General features: G+C 43.1%; 1 protein-coding gene across 1 annotated transcript in view; it reads left to right on the top strand.

The window, feature by feature from the left end:
- The window catches only part of LOC122793530 (bifunctional heparan sulfate N-deacetylase/N-sulfotransferase 3-like), a 1344847-nt gene that overhangs the window by 95279 nt on the left and 1228780 nt on the right, over positions 1–20788 (top strand). Inside the window, exon 3 of the mRNA XM_044061660.1 lies at positions 8643–8659. Within this exon, the coding sequence (XP_043917595.1) occupies positions 8643–8659 (17 nt within the window). The remainder of the gene's footprint in view (positions 1–8642; positions 8660–20788) is intronic.

Genomic DNA, 20788 nt, shown 5'->3' with positions numbered 1-20788 from the left:
CAGGCCATGGAGGTTACTAACCTATTGACCCTAGGGTGTTTACAATCCTTGTTCGGCATAGTTAGATGGTTGTTGTTAGCACAGCAATTTTGTGAGCAGCACTGACTGTCCTTGTCCATGAGAGACATTTGTGCCACTCCAGTGGTGACTTTACAATCACGCAACCAGTTGTCAAGGTTGTATTTGAACAGGTTCATTGAGGAGCACTGCTTTACATGAAGTGGGAGCCTATTACAGATGAGTGTCAATTTCTGGGGATATGTCTATGTCCCCAGCATGTTCTGTTTATGTCACAGGCTAGGTTAAGAACCCTGAAGCAAGTTATTCTTGTCCAATTTGATTTGCAGATGTCCAGCATTTCCAGTAGGGCAGAGTCTGAGACTGCTCCGTAGGCCAGGCATAGGTCACCTCTCAGACACCTACATTATACTGAGTACAGTAACAGATTTTTCAGTCTTTCCATGTATGTCATGTTTGGAGGCCATGAATTCTCCCAGTCCCAACCTCTGTCTTTCCTCCAATTGCTGCAGGTGTCTGGTGAGGTGCAGAGAGAAGGGAGCATTGTACTCAATTAGTGGTCTTATAAGGATAGAGTACAGCAGTACTATGACCACTCTGGTCTTGGATTTGATGTCCATATGTATGAGGTGCACAATGCAGAATGTGTGTCTCACCACTATGGACACATAATGATGAAAGTGTAGATTGCTATCAACATGTGTTCCCAAGTCTCACAACACTGTGTTTGAGCTTAGAAAGATCCTACGTATGTTATAATTAGCAGGAGTACTTCGTAGCCAAAGGAGACAATGAGGCATTGTTTGCTTTAAGGTTCAGTCCGTGAGTTTGGCACCAATCATTTGTCTGTGTCAGCCTCCTCTGTAATATGTTACCATCATTGGGGGACTCTATATGAGTTTGTCCAGTTAAAACTCATCTTCAGACTTGGTAAACCACAAGCCATCTACTGTTGCCTGTGCTTCAGGAAAGTAGTTTCCAAACAGTTGAGGGCCCAACAGAAATCCTTGTGGTATTCCACTGGTAAGTGGGTTAGTGGTAGAGGTGCAATCCCCAACTTTGAGAGTGTGTGTTCTGTCGGTACACCAGTTGGTGTTGGCTTTCCATCTAGTACTGTATGGCCTAATTCCCAGATGGAGATCTTCACTATTGGACATGAATGGGGGATAGTGTTAAAGGCCTTGGATAACTCAACATAGCAGTATGTCCTGCTATACCTCATCCAGGACCTTGGGGTAAGTATCAATGAAGTCAACAAGGTTCAATAAGCAAGATCTACCCTTGACAAAAACAGAATGGGTTGGGTCAAGTGAGCTGAAGATCACCTATGCCCCTGTGGATAAGGTTCATGCTGATTCCTTCTCTAGCCTTTCAGATAAGTTTCTTTAGACTTATGTGTCAATAGTTGTAGTTCTGCATGTTACCAGATTGATGTGCATTGCATACCACATAACATTTGCTATTACTTTCTTAATGTAGGTGAAATATGTATGGAAAAAGTACTGAGACACCAGGGTTGAAGTGCTTGGGGGGGGGGGGGTGTCAGCACATAGTTGTATTCAAAATATGTGACATATTGTTAGATAGCCCTTCAGTTTGTAATGTTTCCACATGTAATTTCATGTCATAGACAGAAAATGGACAGTAAACAGCAGTAATACATAATAATATTTACTTTTCCATATGGTGGTGAGCAGTGGATTTGCATGACATTTGGCAACGTGTATACGCATGGAAGAACACATGTTTGTGTGTAGCTAGCAGTGTGCAAACATGAGCCACAGTGCTAAAGTCTGACAGTTAGTATTGGGTCTATACAACACACCTGCTACTTAACTGACTCTGAGGCAGCACGTATTAATGCATTGATACATTCCTTTTTGTGTCTAGATAGTACTGGGTTTGAATACAGGTTTGTTTAATACTTTTAAATACTGTTACTTTAATATTGATAATGCAATAACATGAATTCTTTATAGTACATGTGTTGCTGTTTGTTGGCGTAGCACAGCTGGGTTAAGTGGCATTGAGCAGAGGTAACTGTATCATTTTACTGCCATTCACCGTTGTTGCATGCTGGTGATCAATGTGCGCCTCAGGGCAAACATGGAGCCCAAAAAGTGAAGGGATCCTTTGCTTTTTCTGCTACTTAAGTGTGTTGTGTGCAATTCTATTTTTTGACGAGATTAAAGGTGTTAAAATGGGGTAGATAGGAAAGTGGTGAAATGGGGCTCAAGCAGGGGGATGAACAAAGGGAAAGCAGGACAGGAATGTGCAAGAGGGAGGTAGGAAAGAGCCATAAGTATTCATTTCTTTAACAATGTAAACTGGAAATATGTGCAGAATATTAACTGAGTTTGGAATGTCACCCCCAGAGAGAGGGGTCACTGCAACACAATCATGTTGTATAGCCAGTTGGACCAAATCAATTGTGTCAAGAAGACACATGTGCGAAATGGAGAGCTATGCATGGAATGATTGTTTTTGAGTTACAGGTGGCCATTTATTTTTTGTTTAAGAGAGAGAGAGAGAGAGAGAGAGAGAGGGGAATGTTGTGGAAGGGATGTAGGTATGTCCGGGTCAGGTAAGTTAGGTAGGCAAGGAAGCATTTGCAAACAGACAAAACAAACAAGACAAGAGACAGGGACAGTCATGAACACAAAAGGTTGTGAGACACCATGATTGGGGTGAGGATAGGGATAACCTGGGCCCACAGTCTTAAAGCTTGGAGACAGTGAGAATCATGTCCTCACCTACTGGACTGTCATCACTGCCTCCTTACTCCTCAGGTGGCTGAAGTGCTTGATGTCTCCTCCTCCTCCTCTTAGTAAGTAACATGAGGGACAGCAGCCTCTCCAGCTGGCATAGGCATGCACCACTCTACAGACCGTCCCTGGCAACTCACTGAGTGTGACAAAATCACCACCTCTGCCACTGCTCCCAGAAGGTACCACTAGACCAACGTCTGAGGCAGGACTATCTGAGAGTCAGGGAATTGAAGGGGCAGTAGAGCCAGTGCCGCCAGGTTGGCTCCCAGACACGCTAGGCATCAGTGCTGCAGCCCATGGAGCAGGGGCTGGCCTACATTGCTGTGCTGTGGAGTATTAGTGATGCAGTACACATGGTTGACATGGACATATTTTGACAAAACATAATACAAATAAAGAAACAAAATAGAAAATATATAAAAATAAAAAAAATTTTTAAATAAAATAAAAATAAAGTAAAAATATTTATAAAATAAAATAAAAATAAAATTAAAAATATTTTTAAAAATAAAATAAAAATAAATAAAATTAAAAAAGAGAGAAAATGCTTGGGGTGAGAGAAAAAAATGAGATAAGATTAGTACTATCATATGTGACATGCAATGCATTAATACAATTATACAACTTGTGAAGTCCCTCCTCTGGACAAGTGATCAAAGAACCTCAATCCACACCACTGCCACTGGTGGGGAATGTTCACTGTGAGAAAAATAGGCACAAACAGTATTTTCAGATGCAGCCCTCTGCACCAAGTACAATTTCCCTTAAGAGCACACAGAAAATGCACACTCTAGTCCTGGGGTTGTTCTTTCTCTCTAGGCCCCAAATAAGACACCCCACTGACCACTATAGAGCTGAGTCCTTAGCCGGGTGTTCCAAGCCAAGTCCTCCGCCACCCTCTCTGTGAAATCAGTGCTGTCAGTGTCCCTGTTCAAAGTAGCTGTCAAACACAGTCTTTGAGATTTGATTTTCAAACACACTAATCCACTTGGGAAATGCTGGCACAGCTTACACACTCTGCCACCTTCACCCAAACTATAAGTTAGATTTGCTGCTACCACAACACCTGAAGCCAGCTACTTTAAGGCTGTTACCAGGTTGCCCAATTACACTAGCAAAATTGATACTTATACAAATGGTAGTGTTTAACCAAGCAGCAAAAATGTCAGGAACATGGAGTCATAGTGCCTCTAAATAAATGCAAGTACTCTCAAAGGTTAAATATTTTCTAAAAGACCAGCCACAATGAAAGGTTTAGATATAGTTAATAATAAATAATAAAAAAATGGAAATACTGAATATCTATTTACAATAAACACCAGAGTTTCAATCACAGGAAATGAAAAAAAAACACACACAGATGGAAAAACAACATTTAGCTAATCTCGCTATATTTTTTAACTGACTGAAGAACTACTGTTGCCTAGTTACATACTAAAGCAAGGCAATATGAAAGTGGATGAGTGTCTTGTCAGCTCTAAAAACAGAGTGCACTCCTCACATCTCTTTATAGCAGTGCTGACTACCGAATGAAATCACATCTGGTCACCTCACTCCGTGGTCTCCACATAACCCTCTCACTAGAAACTGAGCCAGGATCTGGTGCTGATATTTCACAATACACACATAGAATTTTAGCTAAGGTTTATTTACAGCATCTGGAAACTGTAAGACAATTCCAACACTTACACCCTTCCTGCAGATACTAACAAGCCATTCTCTGGCACCCCAGGGTAGCAATTAGTTCACCACTAAGGACAATAGAGTTGGATCCCATCCAGGCTTTTCACAGATATAGTTTCTCTGGATGCATTCAGACCTATGAGATAAAGTCTTTATACCCTAAACCAAGTCATATAATTTCAGGCTATTTTCTTAAGGTTAGCTGGCCTGAGTTTAACCCCTTCCCTTCCAGTATCCTCTGTTAAAATATATACATTTCATCAGTTACGACAATACAGTCTAACATACATGTATATTTCTCTTCTGTACAGTAGGACCCACTGTTGGTACATTTTTGACACAAAACAAAATTACTTAATTTTTAACACAAGCATCTGTACAAATCAGTATGATATTCAAATGCCATCTAATTCTTTACAAAACTCCAGCTAGCTATGCTGACATATGTTACACATGTACTGCTCTACTCCTCCCCCCCCCGGCACAGCTGACACTACCTCACATTATCACACAACTCCATTATCTTAAGTTTTACATTTAAGTCTACCTCCTGACCGAAACATAGTATACTACAGATTGCAGCAAGTAATCCTTGAAATGTGGATATATTGCATATATGCATGTTCCAATCATACAGATTATAGTTCCAGCACAAAATTTGTGCCAGTGGTATACAGGTTTTAATTTAGTGTAAATATTATTGAAGAAATAACAGTATGGTATAGTTTTGAATTGTGGTATTTGAACCCACAACCTCTGACTAAAGTCAAATATTGGACTCTTACAATTGATTTGTGCTACAGACTAATGCATGCATACTTACTTTTACATTTGGAGTATGCATGCTCAATTTTATACAACTCTACAAAATACCAAAATAAGCTATCTTTAACATTTAATGCTACAATAACACTTCTCTTCTGCTACATATATACCACTTGCCTCCCTCAGTCTCTCCAATCTAGCTCTGTGTACCCAGATATTGAACTCCTGATCACGAGCAGCTGGGAAAAACAGAAAAGAACACAAGACCATTATGCATACCAGTCTTGCCTATATTCAGTTATCTAAGTCTTACAAGTACTTGCTGTAGCTGATATGTACACAGGTGTGGGATGTCCTCAGTCCTAAATCCCTCAATTCAACAGTCAAGAGTATCCCTCTTCCTTCTCTGTAGGTCATTAAAATGATGCCTACATTGCTTTGCAGTGCGCAGGGTACCAGTGGCACTGTATACAGCTTGGGCTAAACTGTTCAAGCCTCTGACTTGTACTGAAAGCCAGAATAGTCCCCCTGCAGAAGCCTGTGGCTGTGGTGCTTTACTAGGAGTCCAATAAATATCCTGGACTTCTGGACACCCCCCCTCTGTGCCCTAAACCTAGCACCTTCTCCACTAATGCCAGCCATGTCTACCAGAAGACTTAAAGTAATGGAGATGAATGCTTTCTCGCCAATTCTAGTTATTGCATTTACTGGAATGTGCACAACCACACAACACGTTTGTGCACTGGTAAGTGGAGAGCAACAGTACCAAGCAGTGAGCAATGAAATAATTGCAGTTGGAAGGTTAATCTGACATTTGGCCTCAGTTTGGTGAGTGAATACTGATGTAGCCTGGAAATATATATTGGAAATTGGAAGGTAACTCTTAGGTGAGGTAGGTTTGCAGACATGCACTGGGAGCATAAATGTAAGGGAGGGTGGCCTAATGGTTAAGGTGTTTGCCTTATAAGCACAAGGTGCAAGGTTTGAGTCTCACAAGGGATAATTGGCTAGGCTTAAAATGGCTTGCAAGGGCAGTTAGCCTAGAACTAATCTATGAACCTACTAATCTATGAACCTATAATGACTTGACACGTGTTTTTACCTTTATACACTGAGGAAATTGATTTTTACACTGTGGGATATAAACATACGCATAAGAGACAAAACATTTACTTCTACAACATTGATTTTCCATCTTTGCCACAGAAGAAGTGCTTCTCAGACATAGTCCGGCAACATGCATAAATGCAGGTGACAGTATGAGCTGCTACACATGCACGTGTTTGACCTGACAAGGTTATTGGATATAGAGGAAGTTGTTTATGTGTCTTAGGCAAATGTGAAGGCCATACAAGTCCAGGTAGCAGAATTATACTTACAGAAATATAGTACACAGTTTTTCCTCAATCATAAACTTGATAATATATCTGATAATAAATATATAAATAAATAAATAAAAAACACAATATTAGTGTCTCATCCCTCATATATATAATTAATATCGACTCCCCTATCTAAAGTGCTATAACTGAGAGTGAATATAATGAGAAATGTATGGAATATCCTGTTCTAGAACCCAGGACCATGTGTATGGCAGTCCTACAATTACAACTGTTGCCACAAGAAAGTTGAAATGGCACTTGTTCATGCTTCAGTTCATTGTTATAAAATGCAATGCCAGAACACTAAATAAAAGGCTGCACACCCTGTACTAGAAGCCAGGACTACTTTCTCTGCTGGCCTAGACTTCCACATGCTGCCACAGGACTAGTTATATCACTTTCCCTAAATTACTAATCATTCTTAAGGTCTCTCTGTCAACCGGCATACAATGCCACTTTGTGAGTTTGAGCAGTACCCATTAGATTTCAGTGAATGTATCCAGTTTCTGTTTACGGCTGTCTGGGTCCTGTCTGCTTCCTAGGTGGTCCAGTTGTCCAGTTTGTCCACTGCCACACTTGATGCAAATGAGATAAGCACAGCCAAACCTGACATTCATTTCCTCTATTCCTGTGATTGCACTACATGCCGCATTGCACCAACACTGGCCAAAAAAAAAGAAAGATTAAAAAAAAAATACAGAAAAAGGAAGAAAAGGACAAGTAGCTGAAATGAGGAAAACACAGTCTATGGTGTACATACTAGAAAATGATAGTTCACATGAGAAATGTCAACATAGGTCTGGATTTTCAACTCTCACTCAAATGAATCTTCAGAACACAGGATGGGAGCCTTATCCCTCTTTGCCAAATAGACAGCTTTGTAGCAAGGAACTGAAATAATTCTCCACACAACCAGCTGCAACATCATCTACAGTAATATAAAACCATGCAACTGTTATTAGTACATTTATTATTTTTGGACATAGTGCACTTAATGATCACACAACCTGTTATAATTATTCCTTGCAAATATACAGCTCTGTCTCACCTCCCTGTGTTTGTTGGTCATTCTTCAGTTATCTGACCAGTAATCTGAGACATGCATTCTAAATTATTGGCCTTAAAATGTGTGAGGATATTAACTGAAAATAATAGCATATGCAGTTGCCAACAAATGAAGGGTAGGTTGGATGTTGAGGAACACACCCTGAGAATTGTGTGCTGTTTACTTATATTTCCAACCTTACATCTAACACTTTGTAGCTCTAACACAATACACCCATTGGATGTAAGGCAGCCTGCATTGCTGTTGTGATTTCCTTCTCCCAACCAGCAATCATTCACAGTTGCAATCCCTTAAAAACAAATACTGAGGGAGTGCCTGCACTATGTTTACATCTCATACACAGATCCAAGTATTTGGGATTCATCAGTTCTAATCAGTTCCCACTTCATTTGCAACTTCACCATGCTAACAGCCTTGAATCTACACCATTATGAAAAGGCAATTGTGTAGCTAGGCAAACTGATGGTGTGGAGACGTGTTTATGTGTATTATCCTTCTGTTGTCTTTTAAGACACCTAGGACTATGCCTCCTAGGCATGTCAGTCCTCAGAGACCCCCTTCATTAATGCTGAGAATCAGGTGATAGTGGATGCCTTTAGGCAACATGGTGCTTTCCTGCTTGAAACAGGATGGGGAGATATAGCACCCAAAATGCAGATTTGGTGCCAGATTGTGGATGATGTGAATACCATGCATGGCCATGGCAGGACATGTGAGCAGGTGCACCACAGGGCCACTGACATGATCACATCTGCATGGAGGAGAGCAGCTGCAATGGGCTGTGACCAGATGGTTACTGGGGGAGGACCTGCTATTGAGCCACCACTAACACCAAATAAAGAATTCCTAGCCACTGTCAGGGATCCAGACAGCTCCCAGGAGAGTGCAGAACAGCAAGTACTGGAAAGCTGCCACAGTGGCAGGCACTGCACGCATGTCCCTGGATGAGCTTCTAGGTAGGCTTTGTTATCTCAACAGTTGAATACTGTTCTATAGTAAAACAATTGGAATCAATATTTTATTTCTTTGTCACAAGATGTTTTGGGGGAGGGTGATTAAAGACTGCTACAGTTAACAACACATTCTGGTTGATTAGCTTAAGTAGGAATTGTCAGCCAAGGTCTTGTTCAAGTATAGTTAATAGACATATAAAGGGGTGAAAGCATTACCCCCATGTTACTGTTAATTGTGATGATGTTGCCCTTACCTTTTGCTTAACTTCTTTGAGGACCATCTGGCTTGCAGAGAAGAATATAATCTGTAGATGGTAAGCCAAACATTTTTGTCAGTACTACTGAGCAAATTAAAGAAATATTTTAGTCTGTGTGCTGTTGATATCAGACTTGTTTTGTATATTGCTGTACTGTCTGTAATAGAGGCACCACTGTTAGTTTGTTAGCATATATTGGACTGTAGCTATTCATTTTTTCCCTGTGTTTGTTGCTTTTCATCACAGGTGATCATGACAGTGGATGTGTGCAAACTCTGCCACCTAATGTTAGTGCATCAGTACACTATGATGATGATGGTGGCCAAACAGAGGCACAGTCAATGGGTGCAGTGGCTGAAATTGACACCAAGCTTGACATGCAGCCATTCTCTGCAATTCCATCACACAAAGTTCAGTAGACCTATTTATACCCATTTGAGTGAGCCCACAGATATTGGGCTGGTGGAGTGCGAGACAATCGATCAGGGAAGTGTGGTTACTGTGGCTTTAGTGCCTGTTGACTCTGCCCTCCCCCAGTAGCCCCCCCCAGTAACCATCTCGTCAAGTGTGAGCAAGGTGCTACACAGGATGGTTGTTTGGAGTGCTCAGAGGATGCCTGCTGTCCCTCCTCCAGGTGTCTCTATCTGTACCACTCAATATATGTTTAGGGCCATCATGGAGGCATAGACATATTCCCATAGGTGATCCAGACAAATGCTCAGGGTTGTAGATGTGGCACAGGCTGACAGGTGTGACTGCCTCCACCATTTTGCAGATTCAATGTATTGGATGAATGACACAATGGAATGTGGAGTGTCTGTGATGGAATGAGTGGTGTCTGTCATGGAACATGCATCATCCATGATGGAACATCTGCTGAGAGGGATGTGGCATCCTGTGGGTGTAGGACAGCCACATCATCTGCTGTTAGCCAATGTGGTCATGCCCGATCGCACTGCCATAGTGGCAGTACTTCAGTGGGTGAGCTGTCCACACCAAGATAAGGCAGGCAATGGGGTCATGGTCCTGGACATCCCTGAGAAGGGAGCTCATCCAGCAGACATCAGTCACATTCAGGTAGCAACACTGCACCTGACTGTGGGCATGGAATTGCCAGTGCTTCTCCTGGCAGAGCCAGTTCTCTTGATCTGGGATGACAGTGATGAACTACCGCCCCTACTATGCATGGCTCACACCTGTTTGACATACCAAGACATAGAGCTAGCACAAAGATTGACTGTGTTTATGCAGACACTCACCCACCAATTTAACCTGGGGGACCCCAACAGACACACACACAACAGTTGCATGGTTCAGCCATGCAGCTTAAAACTCATTTTGTCTCACTGGCCATTTGTTGACTTATCCAAATGCCTGTCTCTTTCTCTTTCTTACGCACACACAGTCACCAACCTTTTGTGTGTCAGCCTAGGTTTCCTGCCCCCCCCACACACACACACACACACACATACACAGCACACTGTACAAGTGATGATAACTGTGCCATATCCCTGTTTTGTATCTTTTGGATGCAGGGATACATACACTTTGTGTTGGATGCTCTGGGTGTATAGCTGACCTAGTGCTTAGTATATCTGCATTTGAGATGTTGAACGGGTTATTGTACCTTTATAGGTTCGTAGGTTTATAGGTTGCTACTAGGCTATCGGCCTATAGGCCGGTGCCTATACAAGCCTAGCCATAACAATTCCCAGGCTATTTCTTCCTACAATATTTACTTCCCTGGATCCCTGTCAAGCAGGGTGACTGGTGTGATCCCCGGGGTGAACTTCCTATCTCCCATCCAATTGTCAAGGTTCCTTTTGAAGAAGGCCAAAGAGGCGCTCTGCTTGACATGTATGGGCAGTCTGTTCCAGAGTCTGGGGAGTCTCTGGGCCAGGAACCTATCCCTCTAGCATGTTTTGTTCATTGTGATGACAAGGTTTAGATTCCTTGAGCATGTGGCTCTGAGGGAATGGGATTTCTTTAGGTGTAGCATGTCCAACAGCTCTGTGTTTGATATGGCCTTGTATGTTAAGCAGAGATCGCCTCTGAGTAGACGATGTGCGACAGAGTATAGCTGGAGTTTTTTTAGATGGTCAGCATAGGGCATCTGCTTTAGGCCTGTGATTCTTGTAGTGAGGTATTTCTGCGGCCTTTCCAGTTGTTGCAGATGTCTTGAGAGGTACATACCAAATGGGGTGTTGTATTCTGTAATGGGTCTAATGAGGGATGAGTACAGTGGAACAATGACCTCCTTTTTCTGGACGAAAAGCCCTTAGTGATGAGGTGTGCCACATAGAAGGATTTCCTGACTGTTGTGGCAATGTGGTTATTGAAGGTGAGACCACTGTCCTCCTGTGTCCCTAAGTCTCTTATCAAACTTTCGTTGTTTAGTGTACTATCACCTATATGGTAATTCAGGGGTACATGTTTTTTCCCAAAGGGCATAACTATACATTTCTTGGCATTGAGCTTGAGCCCATGGCTCTGGCACCAAGCATCTGTTTCTGTAAGGCCCTTTTGTAGAATATCCACATCATTTGGGGATTTAATAATGGCTCCCAGTTTGCAGTCATCTGTGAACTTTGTTAGCCAGAGTCCCTTAATGTAGGCCTGTATTTCATAGAAGCAGATGCCAAACAAGAGCTGTCCCAGGACTGAACCCTGAGGTACTCCACTTGTCAGTTGTCTGGAGCTGGATTTGTAGTCGGCTACTTTTACAGTGTGGGTTCTGTCAGTAAGCCAGTTGGCAACCCATCGAGTAACGTAGTGACTAATGCCGAGCTTAATAAGTTTATCTGTGATTCCAGAGTAGGGGATGGTGTTGAAAGCCTTGGTGAGGTCCAGATAGGCTGTGTGGACCACCTTACCCTTGTCCACAGCTCTGGAGACTGATTCAAAGAAGTCAATCGGGTTCAGGAGACAAGATCGGCCCTTCACGAACACAAACTGGGTGGGGTCCAGGGTTTGAAGATTGCCAATGTCTTTCTCTATAAGTTCCATGGTAATGCGTTCCATGGCTCTGTAGATCAGGCTTGTCAGACTGATGGGGCGGTAGTTCCCAGAATCCAAGGTGGATCCTCCCTTGTAGAGTGGGATAACTGTAACTGTGCGCCACTCAGTGGGCATGAAGCCTGAGATGAGGCTATGATTAAACATGACACTTAGGTGAGGTGCCAGTTCATTTTGTAGTTCATGTAGTACACAGCCTAGTACATGTCATCTGGTCCCATGGATTCTGTATTCTTAGCTTTGGAGAGTGTGTTTTTTACCTATGTGGCCGTTATTACTGCAATTTGGCAATCTTTCTGTATTGAGATGGGCCCTTTAGGGGGTGAGGGGGGGGTGAAGTTGGCACTGAATCGATCTGCCAGGATATTGGCAATATCCTTGGGATCAGTATATTTAATGCCATTCTGTTGTAGCTCAGAACAGATCCAAGTATTGCCAATTAGATTCTTGACATAGCTATAGAATGCTTTGTGGTTGTGTTTGGAATCTTTGGCAATTTTATTTTTGTAACTAGCTCTGGAGGATTTTATGAGGGATCTCAGCTTCTTACTTAGGCTGGTAAGGGAGTTTTTTGCATCCTGGGATTTTCCTCTTTTCTGCAACAGTTTCTTCCTGTTGTTGTAAAGTTTATTTATGGCAGGGGACCACCAGATTGGTTCATAGGTTCATAGGTTCATAGGTTGGTACTAGGCTATCAGCCCTAGGGCCTATGCAAGCCTACCCATAGTAATTCCCTGGCTATTTCTTCCCACACTGTTTACTTCCTGGACCCCTGTCTAGAAGGATGACTGACATGATCACTGGGGTGAATTTCCTTCCTCCCATCCAATTGTCAAGGTTTCTTTTGAAGAGGGCCAAAGAGGCGCTCTGCTTGACATGTATGGGCAGTCTATTCCAGAGTCTGGGGAGTCTCTGGGTCAGGAACCTATCCCATCAGCATGTTTTGTTTATTGTGTTGACAAGGTTTAGATCCCTGGAGGGTGTGGCTCTGAGGGATTGGGATTTCTTTAAGTGTAGCATGTCCAACAACTGTGGGTTTGACATGGCCTTGTATGTTAAGCAGGGATTACCTCTGAGAAGACTATATGCAACAGAGTATAGCTGGAGTTTTTTAAGGCAGTCAGCATAGGGCATCTGCTTTAGGCCTGTGATTCTTTTAGTGAGGTATTTCTGAGGCCTTTCCAGTTGTTGTAGGTGTCTTGAGAGGTGCATACCAATTGGGGTGTTGTATTCTATAATGGGTCTAATGAGGGATGAGTACAGTGGGACAATGACCTCCTTTTTTCTGGATGAAAAGCCCTTAGTGATGAGGTGTGCCACATAGAAGGATTTCCTGACTATTGTGGTTAATTGGTTACCGAAGGTGAGACCACTGTCCACCTGTGTCCCTAAGTCTATTATCACACTTTTGGTGTTTAGTGTACTGCCACCTATGTGGTAATTCATGGGTACATGTTTTTTCCCAAAAGGGATAACTATACATTTCTTGGCATTGTGCTTGAGCCCATGGCTCTGGCACCAAACATCTGTTTCTCTAAGGCCCTTTTGTAGAGTATCCACATTATTTGGAGATTCAGTAATGGCTCCCAGTTTGCAGTCATCTGCGAACTTTGTTAGCCAGAGTCCCTTAGTATTGACCTGTACTTCAGAGATGTAGATGCTAAACAAGAGTGGTCCCAAGACTGAACCCTGAGGTACTCCACTTGTCACTTATCTGGAAGTGGATTTGGAGTCAGCTACTTTTACAGTGTGGGTTCTGTCAGTAAGCCAGTTGGCAACCCATCAAGTGATGTAGGGATTAATGCCCAGTTTAGTAAGTTTATCTATGATTCCAGAGTAGGGGATGACGTCAAAGGCCTTGGCGATGTCCAGGTAGGCTGTGTGGACTGCCTTACCCTCATCCACAGTTCTGGAGACTGATTCGAAGAAGTCATTCAGGTTCAGGAGACAAGATTGGCCCTTCACAAACCCAAACTGGGTGGGGTCCAGTGTTTGAAGGTTGCCAATGTCTTTGTTTATAAGTTCCATGATAATACATTCCATGGCCTTGCAAATCAGGCTTGTCAGACTGATGGGGCAGTAGTTCTCAGGATCCAAGGTAGATCCTTCTTTGTGGAGTGGGATAACTGCAGCTATGCGCCACTCAGTGGGCACAAAGCCTGAGGTGAGGCTATGATTAAACATGACACTTAGGTGAGGTGCCATTTCATTTTGTAGTTCATGTAGTACACAGCCCGGGATGTGATCTGGTCCCATGGATGCTGTATTGTTAGGTTTGGAGACTGCATTTTTTACCTGTGTGGCCATTATTACTGGAATTTGGCAATCTTCTGGTATTGATATGGGCCATTTAGGGGGTGAGAGGGGGATGAAGTTGACACTGAGTCAATCTGCCAGTATATTGGCAATATCCTTGGGATCAGTATATTTAATGCCATTCTGTTATAGCTCAGAGCAGATATGAACATTGCCATTTAGATTCTTGACATAGTTATTGAATGCCTTGTGGTTGTTTTTGGAATCTTTGGCAGTTTTATTTTCATAACTAGCTTTTAAGGATTTTATGAGGGATCTCAGCTTCTTACTGAGGCTGGTAAGGGAGTTTTTTGCATCCTAGGATTTTCCTCTTTTCTGCAACAGTTTCTTCCTTTTCTTGTAAAGTTTGTTTATGGTAGGGGACCACCAGATTGGCTTCATGTTTTTGGAGAAGCTTCTTGGTTCTAGTTGGGATGGCACAATTCATGCATGAGTGGATGTGCTCGTACAGTGCCTTAGTGTAGGACTCAGCAGTTGAACTTTCAGTTTCCGTCTGCATGGGTGTCATGAAGTTTGTCACTTCTGATTTGAGTAGCATGAAGTTGGCTTTGGAGAAGTTTTTTTATGGAGGTATCCTTACTGGGGGGTGGGGGTGGGATGTAGATGTTAAGGGTGATTAGCTTATGGTCTGACCTGACCAATGAGGGGGTGACCATAGGTGTGGAGCATCGATTTCCCATGTTGGTAATGACCAGGTCAAGGATATTGGAGCCCCTGGTGGGACAATGCATTAGCTGTTCCAGGGCATTGGAATTTATGAATTCCAAGAACCGTTGGGCAAAGTTGTTTTTACACAAGTAGCTTCCTTTTTCTGGAGGAGAGCGTTTTTGTTCTATTTGGGATGGCATGATTCATGCATGAGTGGATGTGCTCATACAGTGCCTTAGTGTAGGACTCAGCAGTTGAACTTTCAGTTCCCGTCTGCATGGGTGTCATGAAGTTTGTCACTTCTGACTTGAGTAGCATGAAGTTGGATTGGAGAAGTTTTTTATGGAGGTTTCCTTACTGGGGCTGGGGGTGGGATGAGGATGTTAAGGATGATTAGCTTACGGTCTGACCTGACCAACGAGGGGGTGACCATAGGTGTGGAGCATCGATTTCCCATGTTGGTAATGACCAGGTCTAGGATATTGGAGCCCCTGGTGAGACTATGGATTAGTTGATCCAGGACATTGGAATTTATGAATTCCAAGAACCATTCGGCAAAGGTGTTGGTACACGAGTAGTTTTCCCAGTTAATGGCAGGGGTATTTGAAATCACCCAGTATTATGGTGTTTGGTTGTATCTTAATATTTTCCAGTATGTTTAGAAAGGTGTAGTGAGAATCATGGGGCATGGTGGGGGATCTGTACTGAGCTACAATTTGGATTGCAGTCTTACCTAGTGTTAGTTGCACCTGGAGAATTTCAGACGCATTGTGTTGGGCAACTAGTCTGGTAGTGTGAATATCCTTGGTGAATATGGACACTCCTCCACCTTTAGTGTTTCAGTCCTGGTTTGGTGGCCGAAAAGTGTGGTAAGAGTTGTAGCCTGGTATTGCAGGGGTGCTCTCTGGAGCCTTGAAACAGGTCTCAATTACTGCACAGATACTGATGTTCTCCATTTTTAGGAGTGCCTTGAGAGAGTGCATTTTGAGGTTTAGACTTCTAGCATTGAGTAGCATTACCTTCAGATTTTGCATGCTTGTACCTGTTTCGGTGGTTGTTTTGTCCTTTGAACTTTGCCTAAAAAAGGCACTATAGTGGTGGCAAGAGCCTTAGCCAGTAACCTGAATCCCAGGGGTGACAGGTGCAGACCATCTCTGGCAAAGCATTGTGGTATGTTGATCATGTCGTCCCAGGCAGACAGATACTGGATCCCCTCTGAATGACACCAGAAGCTTAGCCAATTGTTGAAGTTAATCATTTTGTCCTTATACTGTGGTATCATTCTGGGTGAAGGCAGGATTCTACTCATGGTCATACCTGCCTAGTCCACATGATCCGAGAGCTCTTCCATGTCTCTTTCATGTAGTCCAGGGAGGTACGTCTCAAGTCATTCACTCCAACATGGACAATAACAGAGTCATATTTGTACTTGTTGTGGAGTAACTTGAGTGTATGCGTTATGTGGCAGATCCTGGCAACCGACAGGCAGCTGACTGTCATTTTCTCCTTGTTCAGCCTGGTGAGTGGGACATCAGTGTGCCTGACTATAGAGTCACCTATGACTAAAGTGTTGGGTTCGTTGTCTTGCCTTATGGGCTGTTGTTGGGTGCCACACTGGTGTTGTGAACTACGTGACACTTTGGTTGTGATTGGTGTTTGTTTGCATTTCAGCTTTGGAGGTCCTTGTTGCTTGGGCAGGTTACTGTTAAGGGCCTCCGCATAGGAGGGTTTAGTGTTGCTATCTGAGGGCGTTGGTGGTGTGGGTTTAGAAGGGCTATGTGTTGCTTGAGGTGTAGTGCGGGTGTTAACCTTCTCTTCTTGACTGTCTAGCACAATCTTGGGTGGAGAGAGCTTTATTTCCAGTTTGGCTATGTAAGTGCATCTCTCGCAGGTTGTAGTTTTGGGTGGTAGGAGGAGAGGGTTGTCTGTGTACATGAGGTAATTGCTGCATTGTCCCAGTATGCCCAGAGTCACCCGGTGGAAAGAGAAATCACTGGAAACTGACCCTTGGACATGCCTGGTTTGGTGCTTTTTTTTGTAAAGTACAAGAGCTGTTTTCCCTTACCTTAGCAAGGTACTTTGCAGTTATAGCTTGTTTAGTGCCTACGATTAATTTATCCTTATTAACAAGGAGAGTTGAGTGCTTGTATCAGTTTAAGGCTTCCTAGTGTTTTTCAACAAGTTTTAGAACAAGTGCTATTCACAGGGATGCTTAAAGGTAAGATGAAAAAAATGGTTTATCCTAAACACTGTAGTGTGCACTAGAGGAGTTAGATGTGAAATTACTTGTCTAAAAAGTTAGGTTTTAGTGGAGAGTCACTATTTTTAAAACAACAAGATAGATTGAAAGGGGTGGTCACTTTTGTATTCTGGTACTATGGAATACAGTAGGATGACCAATAAATTTAAATAGTTGAAGGGGAGTGATTTCACAAAATGATAATTTTGCACTTATTCACACAAGCCAGTAAAAGCAGAGAGGAAATGAGATATATGGTCAAATTAACATAAGGGCCAGGCAAATAGAAAGCCAGTGGTGTTTAAGAACACAACCAGGTGGGATGGTGGGGAAAAATTTCTGCCTGACTCACAAGAGACAGAGCTGTGGTCTCTTTTCAAGTTTTTATATGCAGTTAAAAGTAGAATACAAGTAAAATACATGCTAAAGAAAACAAATCACAGTATTCAAAATAGAAAATGGCAATAAAGTAATACAAAATGCAACAAATAAAAAGCAAACTAACCTTTCCCTCACAGCAAAGTGTAGCAGAGTCTTTCTAGTAAGTTCTAGTTGAGTTATATTCTCCTTGGAAAGTTAGGCAGTTAATAGCATCAAACGTTCCCACCTTTATTGTGAATGATCTTGTGAGGATTGTGAAGTCAGAAACTGCAATGTGTATCATTACTTTCTAGGCACCCAGTATTACTGCTGCATAGGTTAAAACAGCACTTTTCAAGGCCAAGAATACAGCTTCTATGGGACCTGACAATATCCCTGGCTGTGTTCTACATGAACTACAGAGTGAACTGGCACCTCACCTGTGTGCCCTGTTCAATCACAGCGTCACCTCAGGCTTTGTCTCTACTGAATGGTGCACTGCTACAGTCATCCCTCTACACAAAGGAGGAGCGATTACAGACCCTGGGAACTATCGCCCCATTAGCCTGACAAGTCTGATATGCAAAGCTATGGAATGCATCATCATGGACCTAATAAGCAAAGATATAGGGAATCTCCAAACTCTGGATCCCACACAATTTGGTTTTGTGAAAGGTAGATCATGCCTGCTCAACTTGGTTGACTTCTTTGAGTCAGTCACCAGAGCTGTGGATGAAGGCAAGGGGGTTCCTACAGCCTACCTTGATCTGGCCAAGGCCTTTGATACCATTCCCCACTCAGGAATCATAGAAAAACTCACTAAGCTAGGCATCAACCCCTATATCAATAGGTGGGTTGCAAACTGGCTTACAGATAGACACCACAGTGTGAAAGCAGCTGACTCCAAGTCAGACTGCCGACCAGTCATGAGTGGAGTCACACTGTGATCCTGTTTGGTATCTACTTCTCAGAAGTCCAGGCCAACACGAAGGGACTCTGGCTGACAAAGATCGCAGAAGATTGCAAGTTGGGACCCATTATTAACTCCCTAAGTGATGTTGACATCCTACAGAAAGGCCTGACTGAGACCAATGAATGGTGTCAGAACCATGGCCTTAAGCTCAATGCCAAAAAATTTGACATCATCCCCTTTCGGAAAAACACAGTTCCCATGAATTACCACATCAATGGTAGTCCACTGAACACAGAAGACATTATAAGAGATCTGGTAACACAGGTTGACAGCAACCTCTCTTTTGACCACCACATTGCCACTGTGGTCAGAAAGTCCTTCTATGTGGCCCGTCTCATTACTAAGGGTTTGCATCCAGGAAGAATGAGGTCATTGTCTCCCCTCATTAAGCCGATTATCGAGTACAATGCCCCATTTGGCATGTACCTCATTAGACACCTGCAACAACTGGAAAAGCAACAAAAGTACCCCACAAAGATGATCCTAGGCCTTAAACACTTGTCCTATATGGACAGACTCAAAAAACTCCAACTATTCTCTGTCTCATATCACCTACATAGAGGCGATCTCTGCTAGACTTACAAAGCCATGTCTGACCCAGCTCTGGTAGAAATGCTACATCTAAAGAAATCCCAATCCCTCAGCACAACACACTCCAGAGACCTCAACCTCATTACCACAATCAACAGAATATGCTGGAGGGGCAGGTTCATAACCCAGAGACTGCCCATGCTATGGAATAGACTTCCCATACATGTCAAACAGAGCACCTCACTGGCCCTCTTCACGAAAAATCTTGATGAGTGGATGGGAAATAGAAAATTCACCCCAGGGATCACTCCAGTGGCTCTACTCGACAGAGGCACTGGGAACTAAGGTCAGGTGGCATGATGCCAGGGTAATCCTATGGGCTAGCCTTGTAAAGGCTCCAAGGCCATTAGCCTAGTACACACCTATGAACTTATGAACTTCTCTCTTTAATGATTTTCCAGTCCAAATGTATTGTGCTAAACTGAAGGCATGCAGTGATCTCCAGTACTTTTGACAGGTATGACTGTGTGAATCTTTGATGCCTAAGGACTAATACTTAATAATGGACACATATATGTCAAATATGTCTCTGTTGTCACATGTTAAAGTACTTTCTGTGCAAATTTCCCCTATTTTACTTGCTTACCATACCAAATAATGAAATACAAGGATATGCCAGTCATTCATATTATTGCACAATACACTCCAGGTTCAAGACTTACCTTGTAAATGCAGCAGTTGCCACAGTTTTAGTCCAGGGCTGACTCTGTCTGATGCAAGCACTGCACAGCCAATACATGGGGAGGTGCAGGTTGTGAGAGTTGCCTGACATCAAAGTTACTGTATGTATGCGTGTAAGAGGAAGGTTTTAGGCCCCTAGGTGGTGAGTGAGTGTGCAATTCATTGTCTCTTAGCCAATGCCAGGGCATATTGAGTACACCTATGTTTGCCTACACCCACAGCAGCTGGTGGTTCCCCCTCTGACTCCTCTTCTGCCTGTGGCTGTGGTGAACTTGGCATTGATAGTGGGATGTGAACTCCTTCCCCATGCTGATCTTGTTGAAACTGTTTTCTCAGGATGATGCTGTGTAGCATGGCACATACTGTGAATATTTCAGTACATATTTCAGTACATGTCCATGGATTGTACTGCAGGGCTCCTCCAGATGTATCTAGACACTGTAGCCATGACTTCAGCAGCCCAAACATACGCTCTATGACATTTCCGGTTTGAGTGTGTGCCTCATCATGGTGTTCTTCAGTGAGTGTGTGTGCATTTCTGATGGGTGTCATCAACCACAGTTCCAATGCACAACCTGCATCCCCAGGTAAATGACGCTGTGGGATATCCCCATAGTGAACATCTGGTACAGCTGGGAGGTGTGCCAGATATGTGAGTCATGGTAACTGCCAGGGTTGCCAGCATAGACTTTCAAGATGATTCCCTTGGCATTACACACAGCTTGGCATTTAATAGAGTGGTAGCTCTTTTGGTTATGTAGAGCGCCTTAATTTCTATGGGTGTGCAATCTATGGCACCCATTACTTCAGAGTAGTGTGCTACATGGTACAACTCCCTCATATTTCTGGCCCTCTCCTCAGGAATATGGGGGAAATATATGTGGTCACTGGCATGTTGGAGCACATCATTCAGGAACTGATGGAGGATCCTGGATTCTGATTCCTGTGACACCCCCAGCATGTCCCCTGTTGGTCACTGAAAGGTACCTGTAGCAACAGTCTAAGTGCAACACATACCTTTGTCTCCACTGGGATGGGTTTCCCTCGGCTGGCCCTGTCTCTCAGTTGAGGAT

This window comes from Protopterus annectens, chromosome 2.part0 (genome assembly GCF_019279795.1).
Source record: "Protopterus annectens isolate FY-2018-M chromosome 2.part0, PAN1.0, whole genome shotgun sequence".
In the NCBI taxonomy this organism is placed as follows: Eukaryota; Metazoa; Chordata; order Ceratodontiformes; family Protopteridae; genus Protopterus; species Protopterus annectens.
Note: the sequence above shows the minus strand (reverse complement) of the source record. Positions and strands in the feature narration are given on the sequence as shown.